Consider the following 21,022-nt stretch of genomic DNA (forward strand, 5'->3'; position numbering starts at 1 on the left):
ATGGTAAAACTGTTTTTTGACATTCCAGTCTTCACTCTTGAGCTATAAAACCTCCGACGGGATGGGTCAGTCAATTTATAACTTGCTTTATCCTCCCAAAACTATGTGAGATCACGTAATTAGAGACACCCTCATTTCTCTCCGTTTTAAGGATTTATGGTAGCTACAAACCAGTGTTAATCCACTTGAATTAACAGTATTTTCCTCTTTTTCTGTAGAGATTATATAACGACTAATTAAATGTCCCCTCATAGAGTTACAAATTTGTTTTCTTATGATGAGAACTTTTAAGATCCACTCTCTTAGCAACTATCATATATGCTAAGCACAGTCACCATGCTGTGCATTATATCCCCAAGACTTATTTATAACTGGAAGTTTGCACCTTGTATCTAATTTCAATATTCCATTTAGCTGGATATGGATCGCTTCCATTTCTTTATCAGTTCTAGCCCCCTTCAAGTAATTGGAGATATTTCACTTTTAAGAGGAACAAATACTTAAATCTTTTTAAATGTAACATTATCAAAAAGTATTAAAACAGGTGCACCTGGGTGGCTCAGTCAGTTAAGCATCTGACTTCAGCTCAGGTCACGATCTCACGGCTCGAGCCCCATGTCGGGCTCTGGGCAGATAGCTCGGAGCCTGGAGCTTCTTGCTTCATATCCTGTGTCTCTGTCTCTCTCTGTCCTCCCCTGCTCTCACCCTCTCTCTCTCTCTCTCTCTCTCTCTCTCTCTCAAAAATAAATATTAAAAAAATAAATACTAAAACAAAACAATATTTTTAACTTTTTCATTTCTTTAGAATAATAGTATTTTTTGATTTATAAAACAGAGGAAATGTAACTTCTAGGCAAATTTCAAACAGTTTTTCTTCATAAAACTACTTTTTAACTCCTCTTAAAATTTCTCAGTGGTTCCATGTTTTTCAACCGCTAACATAATAGTCATATATACATTTAATTTTATGATCTTGGTTTAAATTACTCTTTTACTATCTAAAACCAGAAATCTAATCGTTTACCATCACCATCAAGTAATGAGTAACTTCACACTGGTAAGTTCAGCTCTATATAAACTGATCATTTCAAATATCTTAAATTTTTTTTCTTTTAATAACAGTGTAACAGAAAGGAAAGGGTGGGGGCTTTGGAGTCTAACAAACCTAGTTCAAATCCTGTCTCTACCACTTACTCCATGCTTGATCTTGACCTTAAGCTCTGAACCTAAGTATCTTCATCTATAAATGAAAATAATACCACCTACTAACTGAATGGTTTTCAGGGTTAAATGAAATCAACTATTTTAAAGTACCTGGTCCAAAGTTATCATACATTGTTAGATACATTTCCACTTAAACATTTGAGATGGAAACTCTGTAAACTATATTACAAATTTCTCTGCTGCCTTATAGAGAGAGATGATAATAGGTAGGTACTGTTGAACATTTTCTTACTGAATAAATGACATCTATGAAATGAAAGAATACGTAAGGTGACGGGAGTATTTTCCTCTACAGAAAAGATTCTATGAGGTACCTCAAACCTAATTTATAAAAAAACAAAAACAAAAACAAAAAACTAGAATGCTAAATTTTCTTATTTTGCCATTGTCCCCTCATCCTTTGATCCTATTCATCTCTTACTACTCCATCCACTCCCTCACCAAAATCTCCATCAGCACAGCAGAAATAACATAGGCATGTAATCAAATCCTTTATCTTCCACTTACTAGCTGAATGACCTTAGGCAAATTACCCAACCTCTCCGAGTCTCCATTTTTTTCCCCCAGAGATTGACAAAAATTTTTTTGTGGAGTACGGTGAGAATTAGAGATAAGCAAAGTGCCTACTGAAGTAAATTACACAAAATAAGCAACTGATAAACTATATTATCATCACCACTCTGCTCAAATTTGCTACAGGTCTGGAAGCTCTATCACCAATATTGCAATATATTGACATGAACTCTTAACAGAAAGAAATTATTCAAAAATAGATAATCTAAGGATGATGGCAATAACTAGGAAAAACAAAAAGACACTAGAAAATATATTTGCATAAAATATCATGTACCCATATGATAAATGATAAATATGCTAAGCATGACTCTGATTCAGTAACCAAAAGAATTAATCCAACAGAAAAATGGTAAAAGGGTATGATAAGGCAGACACAAGGGCGCCTGCGTGGCTCAGTCAGTTGAGGGTCTGACTTTGATTCAAGTCATGATCTCACGGTTCATGGGTTCGAGTTCCGCATCAGGCTCGGTGCTGCCTGTCTTCGGATTCTGTGTCTCCCTTTCTCTCTGACCCTCCCCTGCTCACACTGTCTCTCTCCCAAAAATAAATAAAACATTTTTTTTAATTAAAAAAAAATGGTAGACACAGAAAAATGACTTACACATGAAAAGATGCTCAATTTCACAAAGAATGAAAATCAAAACAACTATGAGATACCATCCTCTTTCAAAGGGACAAAAAGTAAAAGCTAATAAAACTTTATTGGAAATGGGTAAACTCATATACTCCTGCTATAAGAATAAACTGGGCTGGGAAGAAGTATGGTAATATCAGTAAACATTTATAGTATATATATCCTTGACCCATTCTCCTTTCAGGAATGCAGCCCATAAAAATACCAAGGCAAGGTATATTCACACAGATATTACATTATTTGCTACAGAAAAAAAATCACTTCAGTGGTTAAACGTATCTCTCTGTAGGTTACTAGCCAATAAACAGTTATAATTCTATGCAAAGGAATATTATGCAGCTGTTAAAAATGAGGTAAATCTACTTATCCATATCACCTATATGTATACAGATCTATAGACCAAAAATATGATGTAGAAGCTTTTAGATGTTTATATAGGAAACCTCTCTGGATCTGGGAAGTTTGACTGAGGAGGAAGTGAAAACTTCTTATACCCTTCATAGTTTGCTTTCTAAACCAGGTGTATGTATTACTTTCCTTTTTTAAAATATTTGTTGGTGGGGGGTATGCCTGGGTGGCTTAGTCGGTTGAGCATCCAACTTCAGCTCAGGTCAAGATCTTACAGTTCATGAGTTCTAGCCCTGTGTTGTCGGGCTCTTTGCTGACAGCTCAGAGCCTGGAGCCTGATTCAGATTCTGTGTCTCCTCCTTTCTATGCCCCTCCCCCACTCATCCTCTGTCTCTCAAAATTAAAACATTAAAAAGTCATTTTAAATATTTGTGAGGGAAGGTCTAACCTATGAATATAGAATGATTCAGTTCATTTATATTCTCTCAGTGTTTGTTTTGATATTAGTAAGCTCCCTAAAAACTTTAGAAAGAAGTCTGCAATATTCTGATAGATTTAAACCTGCAAAACATAAGAGAAAGTAAACTTACTGCCCCATTTATGCTACAACGTAAGAGAAATTCAATATACACAGAGCACTGAATTCTACATCCACCTTACCACTAGGCTGTGGGGTCCTGCACAAATCCTTTACCTCTAAACTTTAGTATCTTCACATATAAAGATAATATTTAGTACATAGCTGATGGTTCTAAAGTAGCACAAAAAATTTGAGGTATTATAAATCATTCCATCAATCAAAATCCTTTGTCAGAATCCATCCCATAAACATTATTACCATCATTAATACCTTTGAAATATCCATTTGCTTGTTTTTAATAATCATCACTATGAATTTTATTTAGAATAAGCAGTATTAAGAATCATGACTGACTGTAATTATATCAATTACAAATCTTTAAAATCTTTAAAACTTCCTAAGACCTCAGTAAACACCCTTATTTTTCTACTTCTGGCAAACTAAGTCCCTCATTGCCCCAGTATTTTTCTATAAATAATTCAAATTACCTTTTCAAGGCTGAAAAAGTTAGTAGTGTTTCTAAATGTGTTGAGGCTTGTAGATCCCGTTTTCTTACTGAGTGCTGCTGGATATTGGATAAAGAGAGGATATCGTAGTCTGAGAGTAAAGAATCAAGCTTTTCTGAAATAAAGGTAAAAAGGTTATTAACACCTAAACTTACTAATCAACTGTAGTATCACTAAAATGACAAGTTCTGACAACTCCTCCTGATGCACTGTGAAGTGCTAAGCACAACCTATGAAGCATTCTTCCCAAAAAAATAAAAGGCAAAAAAACACAAACTGAACCTGAATTTAATCAAAACCTAACTTCCAGTTTTTAAGATATAAAGGGATTAGATTGCCCAATTAACTAACAACCTTGGGAAGCAATCAGCCACACCCAGAATGTCAGAATTCCTACAGAACAAATGACCCAATTTCTTCAGGAAATAAACGGTATGGGAAAGACGGCAGAGGCGGAGACATAGCACAGCAGTCCTGCCTTATCTGCGGTTTTCAGTTCCCCGAGGCCAGCTGAGGTCTCGAAGCACATGACCCTCCTGACCTACCTTCAGAAGGTCACTACACAGTAGCCTAACACTCAAAAGGCCTGAATCATCCACCTTACTTCATCTTAATGTGTTTGCAGCTTCTCATCTCACATCACCACAAGAAGGGTAAGTTCAGTAAAATAAGACTCGAGGAGGGGGGTCTCACTGGCTCAGGTGGCATATCCTGCGACTCGATCTTGGAGTTGTGAGTTAAAGCCCCAGGTTGGGCACAGAGCTTACTTAAAAAAAAAAAACCAATGTTTTTTAATTAAGAAAAAAGATTTGGGGAGAGACCACATTCACATAACTTTTATTACAGTACATTGTTATAATTGTTCTATTTTATTATTACTGTTGTTAATCTCTTACTCTGCCTAATTTATAAATGAAATTTTATGATAGGTAAGTCATACAGGAAAAAACACAATATATCACAGGGCTTGGTACTATGGATAGTTTCAGGCATCCACCACAGGGGTCCTGGAATTTATCCCTCACAGAGAAAGCGAACTACTACAGACAAGAATACATCAAGCAAGCCAATGGGTGAACCTCCTTTTTTTTCGATTTTATTTTGAAGTAACAACCCCAAGATCAAGAGTCACATGCTCTACCGACTGAGCCAGCCAGGCACCTCAACCTTTCTGGATCCTAGGTCAAACAAATCAATGTGGAAAGAGATTTATGACAATTAGGAAAATCTGAACATGAGTTCATATTCATACTAGCTAATAACTTTGATACCTCCAAGAGTATCATGCTATTCAACCAGCTAACTTCTAAATTAAAGGCATTTCTGGCTTGTCGGCTTAGTATTTCTAAGATAATGGTGGCCAACTCAACCTGACCACTGCTAACCACGGCTATATCAATTCTTTAGCAATTGATGTGTATGTAGTATGAAACAGCAACGAATGTATTAAGGGTCTGAGCAAACTGAAAGTAAATCTTTTACAGAAAAATTACGTATTTCAAATTAGAGAGCAAAAAACAGGTGATATGCCTGTTACTGCTGCCCTCAACAGACACAGCAGAATGCGTAGAAGTGATATGACCAAACTAATCCCTGGAAAAAAAAAAAAAAAAAAGCCAACATTAATTATTTTACCAGACTGACTTGGAATTCAAGAAAAGCAAAGATGCAATGCCCCAAAGATAAAACATGCACAAAAACATTTTTATTTGGCACAGAGCAAGAGTAAACACTACAAAGTATACAATACCCACGTAAGTCACTTTTAAGCACCAGCGTGGCTACCTCTTCCAAAATCAGGAGGGTTTTTAGGAGACCATTTTGGTGACTGAAGTCTGAAGGAATCGTGTAAAACTATTTGAGCTGATGTTTTCCTTTTCTCTCAACAAATATCACTACGGAAGCAGTGTTCAAAATCATTCCACTGGACTTAGAATGTCCTTAAAATACAACACCAAGAGCTTAAAATATATTGTTACTGAGGTTCAATATGCCCACAAAACCACTTTAAAAAGAATTGATCCAAAACTCTTCCCTCTTCCCCTAAATTATCCTCAACTGGTTCAGTCACCAATTTATTTATTCACTGTTATGTGCCAGGTACTAGTCCAAGTACTGAAACAGCATTAAATAAAGCAAAGTTCTGGTCTCCTGCAGTACTCATTTTGGTGTGGGAGAGACAGGCAAGGCACAGTATGTCGGGGCTATGGACATTAAAGCAGGATAGCAAAGACAGGCAGTAGGCAGGGCCAATTGAAGAAGGTCAAAGAAGGAAAGATGCTTCATTATTAAATAAGGCAAACCTGAAGAAACCAAGAGGTAAGCACGTTGTTATATAATGAAAGTAAGTTTCTTTTTTTTTTTTTTTTTTTAAGTAGGTACCATGCCCAACATGGAGCTCAAACTCATGACCCTGACACCAAGAGTCGTAAGCTCTAACAACGGAACCAGCCAGGTGCCCCGAGAGTAAATTTTATCAAAGTCCATTAAAGGCTTTTACTCAAGATAAGACTAAATAAAGTGGCAGCAAAGTTCACATTTTGGGGTACCACTGATTTTCCATCAACAATTTCCTTTAAATTTTAATCCACAGAAAAGCTGTTTCAAAGGGCATTAATCACTTTTTTCCCAATAGATGGTTGTTGGTGATTTGGCATTTTTCACTATTATACTTAGCAGTACCAATGAAAAACCTTCAAGACGCCAGCCACTTATTCAAAACAATTTTTTATTTTTTTTAAGTAGGCTCCACCCTCAACGTGGGGCTCAAACGCATGACCCTAAGATCAAAAATCACATGCTCTACCGACTGAGCCAGCCAAGTGCCCCTATTCAACATTTTTTTTGAGTGTGTGCTTCCTACATACAAGACACCTTGCTGGGTTTTTTATTACATTATCTACACAACACACCTGGAGTAGTATTCCCATTTACAGACGAAGAAACAGACTCAAAGAGAGTAACATCACAAGGCTAAGGCAGCACAGAACCAAGCTTTGAACTTGGGCTTGTCCAGCTGAAAATCCCAAGCTTCATTGATGTGATACTTGTGAAACTCCTTAAAAATATCCTAGCTCTGGGGCGCCTGGGTGGCTTAGACGGTTAAGCGTCCGACTTTCGCTTAGGTCATGATCTCGCGGTTCGTGGGTTCGAGCCCCGCGTCGGGCTCTGTGCTGACTGCCAGCTCAGAGCCTGGAGCCTATTTCAATCTGTGACTCCCTCTCTCTCTGACCCTCCCCTGCTCATGCTGTCTCTCTCTCTCTCTCCTAGAAATAAATAAAACATTAAAAAAAAAAAATTAAAAAAAAAAATATCCTAGCTCTTCTTGGACCTTCTACTTCTTAGCCTCCTACTTTTTGATGTGTCAACCAAATATAACCCTGCCTCCCTCTGAATTCTGTAGCTCTTTGTTTATAACTTTTTCCCAGCACTTCTGTGTTCTATTTGTCTCATCTCACAGATTGTAAAACAGCCGAAAGGGAGCTGGGTTTTATTACTCACAGTATCCTTACTTCACAACACCCAGCATAGAACCTTGCAAAGAACAGCACTGCTGTGTGCACCAATTGCACAAATCCTCAATGCTGCGATGCTGATACAATCCTTTATAGCTCTTCAACTTCCTTGGTACAGGTTGGTACATGAATTCGGTTTCATTCAAGATCATAATCACTCCTACTCGCTGCGAAACTTAACCTCAATACTGTAGTGTTATTGTCAATAAGATAGGCCAGCTGTTCTCAAAGTGTGGTCCCCCACACCAGCAGCACCACCTAGAAACTTGTTAGAAAGGCCAGTTTGCAGGCTTCTTCTCAGTCCTACTCAGTCAGAAATCCTTGGGTTGAGGCCCAGCGATCTGTGTTTAACATGTCTTCCAGGTGATGGTGATGCATTCAGCTTTGAGAACCCCTGAACTAGGCTCAAGGAAGTAGCTCAAAGTGAAGATAAAGCTTTAGGCACAAAGACAGTCCTTGTTCACCCTTCCATTAATTTTAAGAACAAGAATCAGAAACAAGGTAAATTAATAAACTGAGAAACATAAATTATAGCACTTCAAAATTACAAAAAAAAATCTACAATCATTAAAAACACTGGTAACAACAGGTTTTTAAGGACAGGAAAATACACTATAATATTAAATAAACAAGAGTAGGTTTTAAAAAACTATTCATATTGCATGATCTTAACTATGTATAAAAATAGGCCTCGAAAAAAGAAAGAGCAGGAGAGTAACATCACTGGTTATCTTTAGGTATATTTTCATAACAAGCACCTTTAAAATGTAGCTTGCTAAAGTACTTTAAAATACCTAAGTAATGTGCTTCAGCTGTAATCTGCCGTATTCTAATGAGCAGAGCTCTCACACTGGAGGCCCTGGCACCACTCCCAACAAGCTGGTGAACGCACCCCCCTCGTGCACAGAGAACCTGCTCTCACTACCGCCCTCACCAGCAAGGAGCCTCTCAGATGCTTGGCATTCCACCATACTTCACCTCCAAAATTCCACCCCCCTGGTCATCTCAACTTTCAGTAGCTTTTTCAACAGAATCTGAAAACACTTCCCAAGAGTTTATCTTTTATGCATATCTAAGTCTCTCAATAAACTTAAATATAAACCACTTAATGATCTTTCTTAGCACTCCACAATGGCCGCCGAGCACCCTACAATGAGAACATCTTCCTTGCTTTCTAAGCTCTTCCAGCAGTCTCGTAAGCAACTGAACCTTTCCCTCCATTTAGCTGGCTACAAACACAAAATGAGAAAACAACAGACGCAATTCAAAGGGTCAGACTAGAGCACTACCTTATTTGGGTACCGCCTACACCCCACCCTGCCCTTCTCTGCCACACGCTGTGGCTGCCCTCACTTGGCCTCCTCTGTCTAGTTCTCCCTACTGCTTTTGTAGCTCTCCCCCGTCCTTGCCTGCACACACATTTTGCACTGTTTTCCTCCCTTCCACCAGACGCCGCCTACTCACTTATTCAACATTTGTTGAAAATATCCCACCTTCCAGACACTAGGGATATAATGGAGAGAAATGGATTTCCGATAGAATTATGACACTGGAGGAGAGGTCACCATACAAAAACAGATGATAAAGCAGGTCACATACCCAGGGAGAGGACGTTGTGAGAACATACGGAGGGACCGAGCGGAAGCATGACTCCTGGCTAGCAAGCCAAGGCTGCTTTCCTAGGGAACCAGGACTGAAGTCAAGACCAAAAGGTTGAGTCCACCAAGAGAGAGAAAGGATAGGGTTCTACGGAGAGGATCTAACATATACGCTGAGGTCCACAGAGCAGAATACTCAAGGAAATGAAACCAACTCACTGAGGCTGGAGTAGTGAATGGCACAGAAGACAGGAAGGGCGGGGAGACGGGAGGCAGGCAGAATTTGGTCATGGAAGGCCTTGGAACTAAACTAAGGATTCTGGACTGCAGGTAAGGCAACAGCTGTAAGAAATTACAACGTGACTGCAGTGTGGAGAGTGGCCTAACGGGGAACAAGACCGGAGTCTGGGAAATCAGCTAGTAAGAGGCCAAGCCATCCAGACAGAGATCACGAAAAGACCCCCAGGTTTCTGGCATGGGTACTTGGGTAGAGAGTGGCACCACATTCACTGAGCTAGAAAACTCGAATAGGAGCAGGTTGGGGGGAGGAAATGACAGAAGGGGACAGCTGGATGCTGAAAGAGTCTGGAGTTCCATACATCTCGCTTCTTATATAGTTTGCAATTACACTGTTCCTTTACATAAGACTCTTCTGCATTTAGTCATCATATATTTGCAGTTTATGTTAGTGATATGTCACGTAGTGATTTTAGGCAGAGTAATCAATCAAATCTGTTTTGTACAATTTTCAACACTGACATGAGCAGTAAAAAGCAGCTGATACTTCATTCCTTCTAGATGTTCTCAAAGGAGGAGGAGAAAATTGGAGCTTCAGGCTTTCAGAAACTGGCTTTCTCCGTGCAGGTATGAAATGATCTACAGATCTGATCAACCTTCCATTCCATCCTTCTTTTACACCCAAACTGTTTCATCTCTGGGATCTGCTTTTATGGCCACTGACTGATAGAATGACAAACTATACCCATACTTCTTTCATCAAGCCCGGAGCCAACACTTTTAAGATAAAACCGATTTTTAAATAATCAAGTGTTGTAGGAGAAGAGTCTGGGAACATTTATGGACTTTTTACTTAATTTTTCTTTTTGCAATAAACTGCATAACTTGCAAGTATAATGCAGAACCACTATAGCCCTCTGCCTACTCTCCCCTGTTCTGCTGGGTGGAGTACAGAGTTCCCCAAGGTGACACATGAGTATCATGCTCCTACTTCTGGTGTCAGAAGAGGAAAAGAAAAAGGCAGGCCTGCTGTATTTAGTCTGCTTGTGCAGAAGACACAGGAGACCTGACTGCTCTTCAGGACTCCCCACATTATGCGGGGGAAGGGAGTGGCCTGGCCAGTACTGTGAAGTAGGCTCCGGATGTGGGTATATCCCTCACTGGGGTAAAGGATGAGAAAAAGGAGAGTGCCGCTCTCTGTTGGGCAGTGGACCCCAGAGTCCGGGAACTAAAAACTTCATCTTATGGGCACACACCAGTTAGGGGTGGTGGAGGAGGAGCTGTCTCAATAATTCCTTATCAAGAATTCTTCACCAGGGCCAAGATTATCCCTCAAGACCAGTCACATGGAAACTCTGAGCCCAAAAAAAAGTCAACACAACCCAAGGGAACCTCTACAAAAACTGAGATCAGTCCATATAGCTCTGTAGCTGAAAGGGATGCAGATCCAAATTAGGCAATGAGACTACTTCCACAATTTCCAGCACGCCTGCCTCAACACTGTATTCCTAAACATCGTATCCAATACTTTCTTCTCATCAAACAAATAGATGGTAAGTAGTTTTGCACTTATATCTGAAGTGCCTGTGAAAAGGAGATAGAAATATCAAGTGGGGAGGTGGATATAGGAGTGTGGAGCTTCAGACAACAAGTCTAGGTCAAAGATACAGATCTACTAATTATTAGAATACAGTCAAATGTAAGTGAAAGGAGGGCAGCAGATGAGACTTGTCAAAGTCGACAACTCATGCAGAAAGGGAAGGGAGGGGAGGGGAAGAGAAGGAAAAGAAAAGGAAAGGAAGGAAGGAAGGAGCGGGAAGAGGAGGGGAAGAAAGAGGAGGAGAGAGGAAGAAAAGGGAGGGGAGGGGAAAGGAGAGAAGGGGAGAAGAAAAAGAATAGAAAAGTGTGGGGAGGGAGATACCAATCTCCTTGGTTAATTTTAGGACTAAGTTAAAGGATATTTTAAAAAGCACTTGATTTCACTTCCCTACCTCAGTAAAATCTACTCTCTACTCCGGCCCCTCCTTCCCTCTATCAATCTTTTTTCCGACTTTCTTAAAATTATACTTCTAACTGAAAACCCTACCTCTCACAAATACAAAATGGTAAAGAACCCAAAAATCAACCACGCTTGGCCTCAGAAGACATCTACACTTACTGTTCTGGAAAACTCTGTAAAGGCCAAAAGGACTTCTCCCACTGAAATACACTTTATCTCTTTGACAAGTTCAAAGAAGACTGGCATGAAGTCTCTCTTGGAGCAGTTAAGGTGGTTAAGTGTTTCGGTTTCAAAGAAATGCAGCCTCTAAGCAAAATTAACAACAAAAGAGGAAGCCAGATGTCAAACTATTGAGCAAAATGGTCAATAATGAGAAACAAGCACCACAACATGGAGAATCCCCACACCAATAACCTCAGGGTAAATTTCAAAATGCTGCCGATACAAACCTTCATCCCTCATCTATGACCTATATTTTTTCCCTCCACCCACTACATCCTCTTTTATTAAAAGTGACACAAAAGGAAAACACTTTTGAAACCAGAGTGAGACTTATACACCCCAGCTGCAACTTTCAACAAGATATCATCATGACTAAGTTCACATGACTCAATTTTCCTGAATTATGCAATTCATAACAGTTCAATTCAAATCATCTTGGGTGTCCCATGGGGTACTCCAAAAGCCAGGATCCTAGATCTATTTCTATCCTTCAAAGAATGTTGTCGCTGGCTCAGTCAGTAAAGCATGCGACTCTTGATCTTGGGTTGTGAGTTTGAGCATCACATCAGGGGTAGAGTTTACTTTAAAAAAAAGAAAAAAGTAATACTGAGGTTATAGTAACATTTATAGAATAAGTAGGCGACCATAAACCATGCTGTTTAACTATAAAACTATTCTTTGATCGTGACCAGTTCAATCTAAATGTTAAGTAAGGTTTGGTTAAGCGACTAATCACATCCTAAGCCATCAAACACACACACACAGTGTCATCCTTCAAAAGAAAGAAAACCCACAAGGCATATATTGATCACTATGAGAATGGGACACCTCACTACACCTTTCTGAGATTCATTTTTTCCTGCTGTTTTGTTTTAAAAACTAAAACATGATCTCTACGGTTCCTTTCAACTCTACAGTCTCTAAGTGCCCCCACCAGGAGTGTTCTTATTTTCCCTCTTCACCTACCTAACTTAAAAGTCTGGGCTCGGGTATCACCTCCCTCAGGGAGCTTTCGATAACCTTCCCTGGCTCGGTTCAGTGCCTCTTCATGATAACAATGCTTGCCAAGAGGTCTGTATCAGTCTCCCCCATGGTGTTGCGGAATTATCTGTTTGGATCTCTCTATTCCACTAATGCAAAAGCTTCTTGAAGATAAACATCATCTGATCTTCCTATTTCCAGTGCCACATGTGGATACCTGCATACAGTACGTGTTCTTCTAACATTTGGTGAATAAATGGATAAGCCTACACATTTTTCTGGCACTGGTGGTTGCCACCTCACAAATAAAAAGCACACAGTCAAAACACACACACACACACACACACACACCCTCTATGATCTGTAAATGCTGTGGAGGATTCATCTAGAAAGTAAGGTCTTCCTTCACACTCAGTGCACCCTTAGGATTCACCTGCTTCTTATTTTCTACCTATGAACAAGAGTGTGTTAATAAAAGTGAAGCAGCTGTGTTCTACTGGAGAAAATATAATTTTAATATCTCAAAATACCCATTCCTTTTATTAACATTTATGCATACAAAGTAGGTCACTACCCTATGCCTCCATCCTGACCACCCCTACCTGAAAATTTCCCTTCAGTGTGTACTGACTTATCACATCTCAGCCCTTCCTAACAAGCTCCCTTGTCTTTCATTAAAGAAAGTCACCTGTAATCCATTTCAATTTGAGATAACCACAAAGCAGCTGTTCAAGTGAGGACACTCAACAGCTTTAATATCCTCAGTCAATTACAATCTCTTCCCATTAAATAAAAGGACCGCCAGGTAAACTAACGTGAAGGTTTTAATTGGCTATAAAGAAAGCCCACAAGGCATCTCAGTCTTCATAACACCATATATGGAATCATGGTGGGGTCTGGGGACCAAAACGACTATGAAAAATCAACTTTGCACACTGGGAAAACGAGGTTTCATATGTAATTACTGATTAAACTGTCTTACATGTCAACTTTTGGAAGGCAAAAGACCCTAGCCCACTGAAAGTTGACACAAACGTGGCATCTCTTCATGTAGGTCCATCCTTAAAATCCCATCTCTTCAGAAAATCCAAGCGAGAACCCTCTACTTTCTGGACTCAAAACTGATCAAATTGGTCATCCCTGATCATTTCTTTGTTTTAAAATGGCAAGGAAGGCATCCACGCAGCATCAAAGAGTCGACCTGGTAGGTTTAAGCGCCCCCCTCCCAGCACCTCCAATAAGCTACAACTTAAAGAAGTATCTGCTTAAAAGTTCGCAAAACCCCAAGTTCAAGAGTTCTCCAGTCTCCGCCTTCCAACCAGATTACTACGCAAGGACCTCCTACAGCCGAAATTCTAGGTCGCTTTGGAGAGCCAGGGAGAGCTGTGGGGCTCTGGGCCCTTCCTACCCTCCTCCAACCCCGGCTTCGGTAGGAACACCTCAGTAGGGCAGGGACCCGGCCCACATCTCCCTCCCCAAACACGAGCCAACACCCCCCCCCGCCTCTCTCTTTCTCAAACACCCCCCCAAACACAAACTCGGGCGTCAGACCACTGGGGGCCCTTCCAGTATCCCTTTCCCATTCACAAAGACAAGCCGGTCCTCCTACCTTCCCTAAACTCCGGGAGCCACACCCCCTTCCTGCACCGAAAACTTAGGGACGCGCCACCGTCCTCCAGTAGCCCGCCCCAAAACACCGGAGTGGTCCTGCTCCCCTGCACCTCCCCAAAGCAGCGCGCTCCAGGCGCCGGGCGCCTTAGCCCACTCTCCCGGGTCTTTACCGAGCCGCTGCGGGGAGCCGATGCCCGGCCCGTCCGGAGGTCGCGGCGCCAGCACGAAAGGAACCACGCTGGTCAGGAAGAGGAGACACTGCCTCATGTTCCCGGCCCGGCCACCGGCTCCACCTCTCTGGGCAGCCTTCGCCTGACGGGGGGCTCGAGACACTGCTCACATTGGGAGAGAAGGGAAACCGCCCGGCCCGGCCCCTCAAGACTCCTTCTCCTCCCGCGCCGCCTACCGGAAGACTCTAGAGCTCGGCTCCAGGTCCCCGGAAGCGCAGGCAACGCTCGCGGAGGGCGGTTCAGCCCGCTTCCGGCCGCCTCTGACACCCGCCCTCCCCCCCCGCACCTCCCACAGCCGGAAGCCCGGCGCTGCGCAGCATGCCGGGAGGCCTTCGTTCGCCCCGCCCCGTTCCGGCGCCCCGCCCCCTCGCCGCCCCTCCGCCCTCCTGCTGCGTCCCCCAGGGGCGCGGCCGGCGCCTGCTCGGAAGCGGCCCGAGACGGCCTGACTCGACCCATCCGGGCCTCGCCTGTGTCCCCGGGTGACCGCCGCGAAGGAGGCGGGAGCTCGCGACCGGGCCCTCAGAGGCGCGTCCGGCTGCCTCCGTCGTCTTGAATCCTTCGTCGGGTTAGGATCCCGTTACCTTGTTCACTGCACGGCTGCAGAAAGCGCCCTGGGCGGACTCCGAGGGGCGCCTGGCCGGGTGTCCTGGGGGGGGGTGAGGGGATGACCCGACCACGAAGCACCTGGGACGCCGGAGGGAGGCGGCCCCGCGTCTGACCCGGGAGAAGCCCTGTCCACGCGCCAGCCTCCTGGAGACCAGCGTCCCGGACGCAAGTGGGGTGTCCGGCCCGGCTCGCGTGTAACCGACGAGTCTCGGCGGCGGGGAATGACCGGGCCTTCTGGACGCGCGTTTTCTCGTTGGCCCCGCTGTGGTAGAGGGTCTGCAAGCTTTTACAGAAACGAGAATCCTGGCCCTAACTCATCTGTGAGTACAGGAGCTAGACTCTTGCAGCCAGCTTTTTAAAAAGTCAGCCCTGCTTGGTTCACTTAGCTTAGCTTGGAGAGTTCCCAGAGCAGTTTGTCTCTTGTTTTGCAATCCTTCGCATAATTTTAGCTCTGTGTAGTCGAGTGTTTATAGTATTGAAGAAAACACTCTAATAACATTTGATGCGTATTGCTATTTTGGTTCAGCTAAAATTTATACAAGTAGGACATAACACATTTCCCACTTAAGAGCGAGTGGAACAGCTTTTTCTCCATTATGAAGTGATAAATTGTTGGGAATTGGATATAGCCTTGCTTGGTGAACTTTCAAGCCTAGCTCCTAATAAAATACACAAACGATGGTTTAAATTTAGGTTCATTGTGGTAGGCCTCAGTAAAACCTCAGCGTCTTTTCCAACACTCGTTATCCATAGTTACTGGCTTTGTGCATTTTTGGCTTAACTGAACCTGGTCTGTTCATCAGAGGAAGGCGTTCATTAAATATAAACATTGATGGCTTGTCTAGTCAAAGGGAAGCAGAATTTTGCCTCTGTAAATTGTACACAACTTTAAAAAAAAATTGTATTCTGGTGGCTCAGCCAATTGAGCATCTGACATCGGCTGGGGTCATGGCCTCACAGTTCAGGAGTTCAAGTTCCACATCGGGCTCTTTTCTGTCAGCACAGAGCCCACTTCGGATCCTCTGTCTCCTTCCGTCTCTGCCCTTCCCCTGCTTGTACGCACTCTCTTTCTCAAAAATAAAAATAAAACATTTTTTAAAAATAAAATTGTATCCCATAAAAATGTGACCGTTGTGTACAATTTCTTTTTTCCTGAACATCCAGGCACCATACTCTCCAGCTTGTAACTTTATTAGATACTCACTTATATTCTTCCAGTGTCTCCCACAGCTCTGTAGTGTCTTGCTCATAGAAAGCACTTAGCTATCTGTTTAATAAATGCCATTTTTAATTATTTTTAATGTTGATTTTTGAGAGAGAGCGAGCGAGGGAGAAAAAGGATCCGAAGAATCTGAACTGTCAGATCGTGACCTGAGCCAAAGTCAGATACTTAACTGACTTAGCCACCCAGGCAGCCCTTTTTTTTATTTTTCTTAAAGTAGGCTCCATGCCCAATGTGGGGCCTGAATTTACAATCCCGTGACCAGGAGTCTCATGCTCTAGCAACTGTGCCAGCCAAGCGCCCCAATAAATGCCATTTCTTACAAGTGAAGCTCCTGATCTATTATTCATATCCAGAAGCCCCAGATTTTCAGGAATTCGAAGCAGTCTCTCCCATTTACAAATCAGGATCCAAATTCCAATTTGATGTTTGTCTTTGATTTATCATTGTCTGTATCTTTAAGAGACATAAGCACCATGTGGGGGGAGATAGAGTCAGAGGAAGATGATAAGAGGGACATATTGGATAGAAGAACTAGTAGTCTGAGGCAGTTGTCTTCAAGCTTTTATTCTCTTTCCCCAAAAGAACTGATCAGGATGAAAGGGTGAAATTTCCAGCCTAATGTAAATACTTTTCAAATAGAAATTGTTAAAAGTCATTCTTTTACATTTACCCAATGGGATATAAATATCAGGGATTCGATAGCCTCCATGGTCACTAGCTTCCCAGCAGCCCCCAGTGACCCGTTTCCTGATATGCACTCTGTATAGTCAATCCCCTTCCACGCCGGACCCAGAGTTGGTCTATATGACCAACAGCATACAGCAGAAGAGATGGTATTTCACTTCCAAGATTGTAAGAGACTCTGTCTTCCATCTGGTGTGCTCGCTTGCTTGCTTGCGCTCTCTTAGGTCACTCGGTAGAATATGCAAGAAGCCTGCAGAGACGCCCATAGGAATGGAGGTCACTAGCCCACAACCAGTAAGTAACAGACTAGCTGAAGATTATATGAGTGAGCTTGGGAGTGAACTCTCCAGCCCTCGGAGAGCTTGGTGGTGACCACAGTCCCCCAACCTAACGGCTTGACAACAACCTCCAGCGACTCTAAGCCAAAAGCACCCAACTAAGCCATTCCGATTCCTGACCCTCAGAAACTTTGGGAGTGAATAAATGTTGTTTTAAGCTCCTAAGTTAGGGGCAATTTGTTACACAGCCACTATTATCCACTTAAAACAAATACAGCCAGGGGCACCTGGCTGGCTCAGTCTGTAGAGCACGTGACTCTTGATCTCAGGGTCTTGAGTTCAAGCCCCACATGGGGCATAGCGCCTATTTAAAAAAAAAATACAGAAGCAGGTCGACTAGTATGATAGGAGACAATTAGAGTTCTGTAGGCAGAGAGGGAAAGAGTAGATCCTGAGGTCCCTGGGGGCTGCGGGGGTGGGGGTGGGAGTGGGGGTGGGGGGGAACCTATCATGGAACAATGCTGGGAGTGTCTGACCACAGCAAACCCCTTCAAGGTTCCTCTTAAGAATGTAACAGACTCCATCTGCTCCTCCTCAGGTTTCCCCTCAGGAATTTTACAAAAGACCTAAGTAGGGCCATAGACCACCCCTCATGCAATGGAAACGAGCGAATCAATCGAGCCAATCGGGAATGGACCACCCAGCACCTAGAACTATCCAGCCAATAAGGATGGGACCGAGAAGGAGCGAGGGGGGAGGGAAGGGGTCTGCTGGCTGACCAGAACCTTATAGAACAAGGACCCTTGCCTAGAGTCCTTGGACAGTCACCTTCAAACGTCCCCTCTCTGTAAAGAGAACTTTCTGATTATTTCCTTTCGAATCTCAGACTCTAATAAATGTTTGCCTGCTGCTCATTTTGTGTCCACCTCTCCACTCTTCAAAGTGGCGAGACCACGAATCCCGGGTATTGTTGCAACGCTAGGTTCCTCTCCTTAACACCAGAAGTGGCTCTTTTAATTTAGAATTCAATAAAGATAAGTAAAAGATACTTGAGATTCACTGATCTCCTGGTATAAAATGAATTGCTTATTATAGTTTATATACTTACTGCAAATGAACTTGAGAGTACAATATAAAGAGTAAAATATTTACAAATACTAAACATATATAGCCACATATGGTTCTGGGGTTAACTACCAGATCCAGGGATGCCTGGGTGGCTCAGTTGGCTAAGCATCTGACTTTGGCTCAGTTCATGATCTCACAGTTTGTGGGTTCGAGCCCTGTGTCGGGCTCTGTGCTGACAGCTCACTCAGAGCCTGAAGCATGCCTTGGATTCTGTATGTCCCTCTCTGACCCTCCCCTGCTCACAGTGCCTCTCTCTCTCTCTCTCTCTCAGAAATTTAAAAAAAAAAAAACCTACCAGATCCACACAAGTGTTGGTAAGATCTTATGTCTAAATGATCAGAGAAATAGCTGTTTGGTTCTAGCTGAGTTTGGGGGTTTTGTTTTTGTTTTTGTTTTTTGTTTGCTTTTTTCCTTCTGCTGTCATCCTAGCTCTGTTTCTCTTATTAGCTACTTTCTGTACTATTCTAATTCCACCAGTACTTATAGATGAATAGTGCCTTCCTCACTCCATTTCGGAAATTCCTACATCTGTATATTTTGCCAGTGAACAGTCTCTGTGAAGCTACCACTCCAAGAAATGTGAATCAATTCACAAATCTCCATCAGATAACAAACCCCATTACTGCAATATGACTGTATACGAAATGATATACCAAGAATTCTAGGTTCCAAGATTTTAGTTCAGAAAGTTAACCTACTATCGCAGGTTTTTTTAGAAGAAAAATATGAAAAATACACCATGCATGGAGCAAAGCAGAATATTTGAGGATCCTCACTGATAAACATGCTTCTTTGGATTTTTCTAATGGGCAAAAAAAAAAAAGAACCAGGCCTCATTGAAACTGGATTAATATTTCCCCCCGATTCAAAAAGAGAAGAAAACCACAACCATTTCATTGAAAATATTATTCCAAGGAGATTCATTTCTCAAATTTTAGTAATCATTTCTTTCTCCCTCTCTCTCTCTCTCATACACACACACACACATACACTTTTTTTTTTTTTTTTATGACCCTTTCTTATTAGGAATCTTTACCACGGGATTATTTGCAGTGATGTGAGCTGAGCAGAGGCATCATACCTCCTATATATATGTATTCTATGCCATAGAAGATACGGAGCTGTGTTGGTTCTTTTCGTTCTTAAATCCCTTCTCTCTCCCTTGAGATCTCAGAGTAATTGAACCACATGAATAACTGAACACAGAGAGTAGATTGGATAAAGAGAAAAAATGGAAACTTGTGCTGGTTTGAAATTACCTCAGGTCTAAAATGGCCACAAGTCATTACTCTTGGGTTGACACGCCCCAGAGAGGAGGCTATCACCAATTACCCTTCAGATCTACAGTGGCCAGCGACCTTAATTGAAAAGCTGTTCTATTTAGCACTTTCCAGAAAAACATAACTCGGTTGTTGAATGTTTAAAATCTGGTAATTCTACTAGTATTTTAAGGATAATATCCCCAAACGCAATGAAATCACTATTCAAACACATATCCACACTCTCCTGTTGATTGCAGCATAATTTACAATAGCCAAGATACAGAAACAACCTAAGCATTCATGGGCAGATGGTTAGATAAAGAAAATGTGGTATATACATACAATGGAATATTATTCGACATTAAAAATGGAAATCCTGCCATTTGCAACAATATGAACGAAACTGGAGGGCATTATGCTAAGAGAAATAAATCCAACACAGAAAGACAAATACTGTGTATGTATAAAGCCACTCATATGTGGAATTTTTAAAAAGGTAAACTCAAAGGAGCCTGCGGGGCTCAGTCAGTTGAGCTTCCAACTTTGACTCAGGTCATGATCTCATGGCTTGAGGGTTCGACGCTGACGTGGGGCTCTGTGCTGACAGCTCGGAGCCTGGAGCCGGCTTTGGATTCTGTGTCTCCCTCTCTCTCTCTGTCCCCTCCCCCCACTCACAGTCTGTCTCTCTCTGTCTCTCAAAAATAAATAAACGTTAAAAAATAAAAATAAAATGAGTAAGTTTCGGGGGATCTAATGTACAGTATGGTGACTAGTTACTATTGTATTGTATACTTGAAATTGGCTGAGAGGGTTTTCATCACATACAGACAAAACATAACTCTGCAAGGTAACAGATGTGTTAATTAGCTTGCTTGTGGAAAGCATCTCACAATGGATAGGTATATCAAATCATCATGTTGTACACCTTAAATATACATACTTTGTCAATTATCTCAGTAAAGCGGGGGTGAAAAATGATACCAAAGAGACTAACATTCTACATTTGTCCTCAAAGGACTTCTATCCCAAAGATGAAAGGTACATAGAAACCACCACCCACACAGTGTGATATTGGCCTAAAAAGAAAACTGAATTCACACTTTTTTTTTTTCAAATGAATTCTTTAAAATAGGATTTTCACTTTGGAATAATTTTAGATTTACAGAAAATTTACAAAGTTCGCACGCAGTTCCCACGTACTAATCACTCGGCTTCCCCTAATGTTCACATCTTACATAATCATGGCATATTTGTCAAAACAAAAAAATTAACATCAGACTTCACAATTTTAAGGATAATGTATCTTTTTATGGCCTTTTAAAATAGTGATGAAACATACCTAACATAAAATATACCATTAGAGACATTCAGTACATTCACAGTACATCCATCACCACTGTCTGGTTCGAGAACATTTTAATCACCCAGAAGAGACAGTCACACCCACACTCTCCATTACCCCCACCTCCCAGCCCCCTAGCAAGCATTAATTGGATCACACAGTTTGGCCAAGAATATTCTTTTTCTGTTTCCCAACCCAACTCAGGATAGCACAGTTCATTTAGCTATGTTAACTTA

The 21,022-nt window shown here is 41.8% G+C and overlaps 1 protein-coding gene across 1 annotated transcript in view; it reads right to left on the reverse strand.

Annotated features, from left to right (window-relative positions):
• ADAM17 (ADAM metallopeptidase domain 17) overlaps positions 1 to 14,489 on the reverse strand; it is a 52,573-nt gene extending 38,084 nt beyond the window's left edge. The window contains exons 1-2 of the mRNA XM_039231019.1: positions 14,202 to 14,489; positions 3,851 to 3,983 (exon numbers count right to left, since the gene is read on the reverse strand). Coding sequence (XP_039086950.1) covers positions 3,851 to 3,983; positions 14,202 to 14,298 — 230 coding nt within the window. The 5' untranslated portion in view covers positions 14,299 to 14,489. The remainder of the gene's footprint in view (positions 1 to 3,850; positions 3,984 to 14,201) is intronic.
• Positions 14,490 to 21,022: the final 6,533 nt, after the last annotated feature.

The sequence above is a fragment of the Hyaena hyaena genome, unplaced genomic scaffold, assembly GCF_003009895.1.
Source record: "Hyaena hyaena isolate Hyena2069 unplaced genomic scaffold, ASM300989v1 scaffold_53, whole genome shotgun sequence".
In the NCBI taxonomy this organism is placed as follows: Eukaryota; Metazoa; Chordata; class Mammalia; order Carnivora; family Hyaenidae; genus Hyaena; species Hyaena hyaena.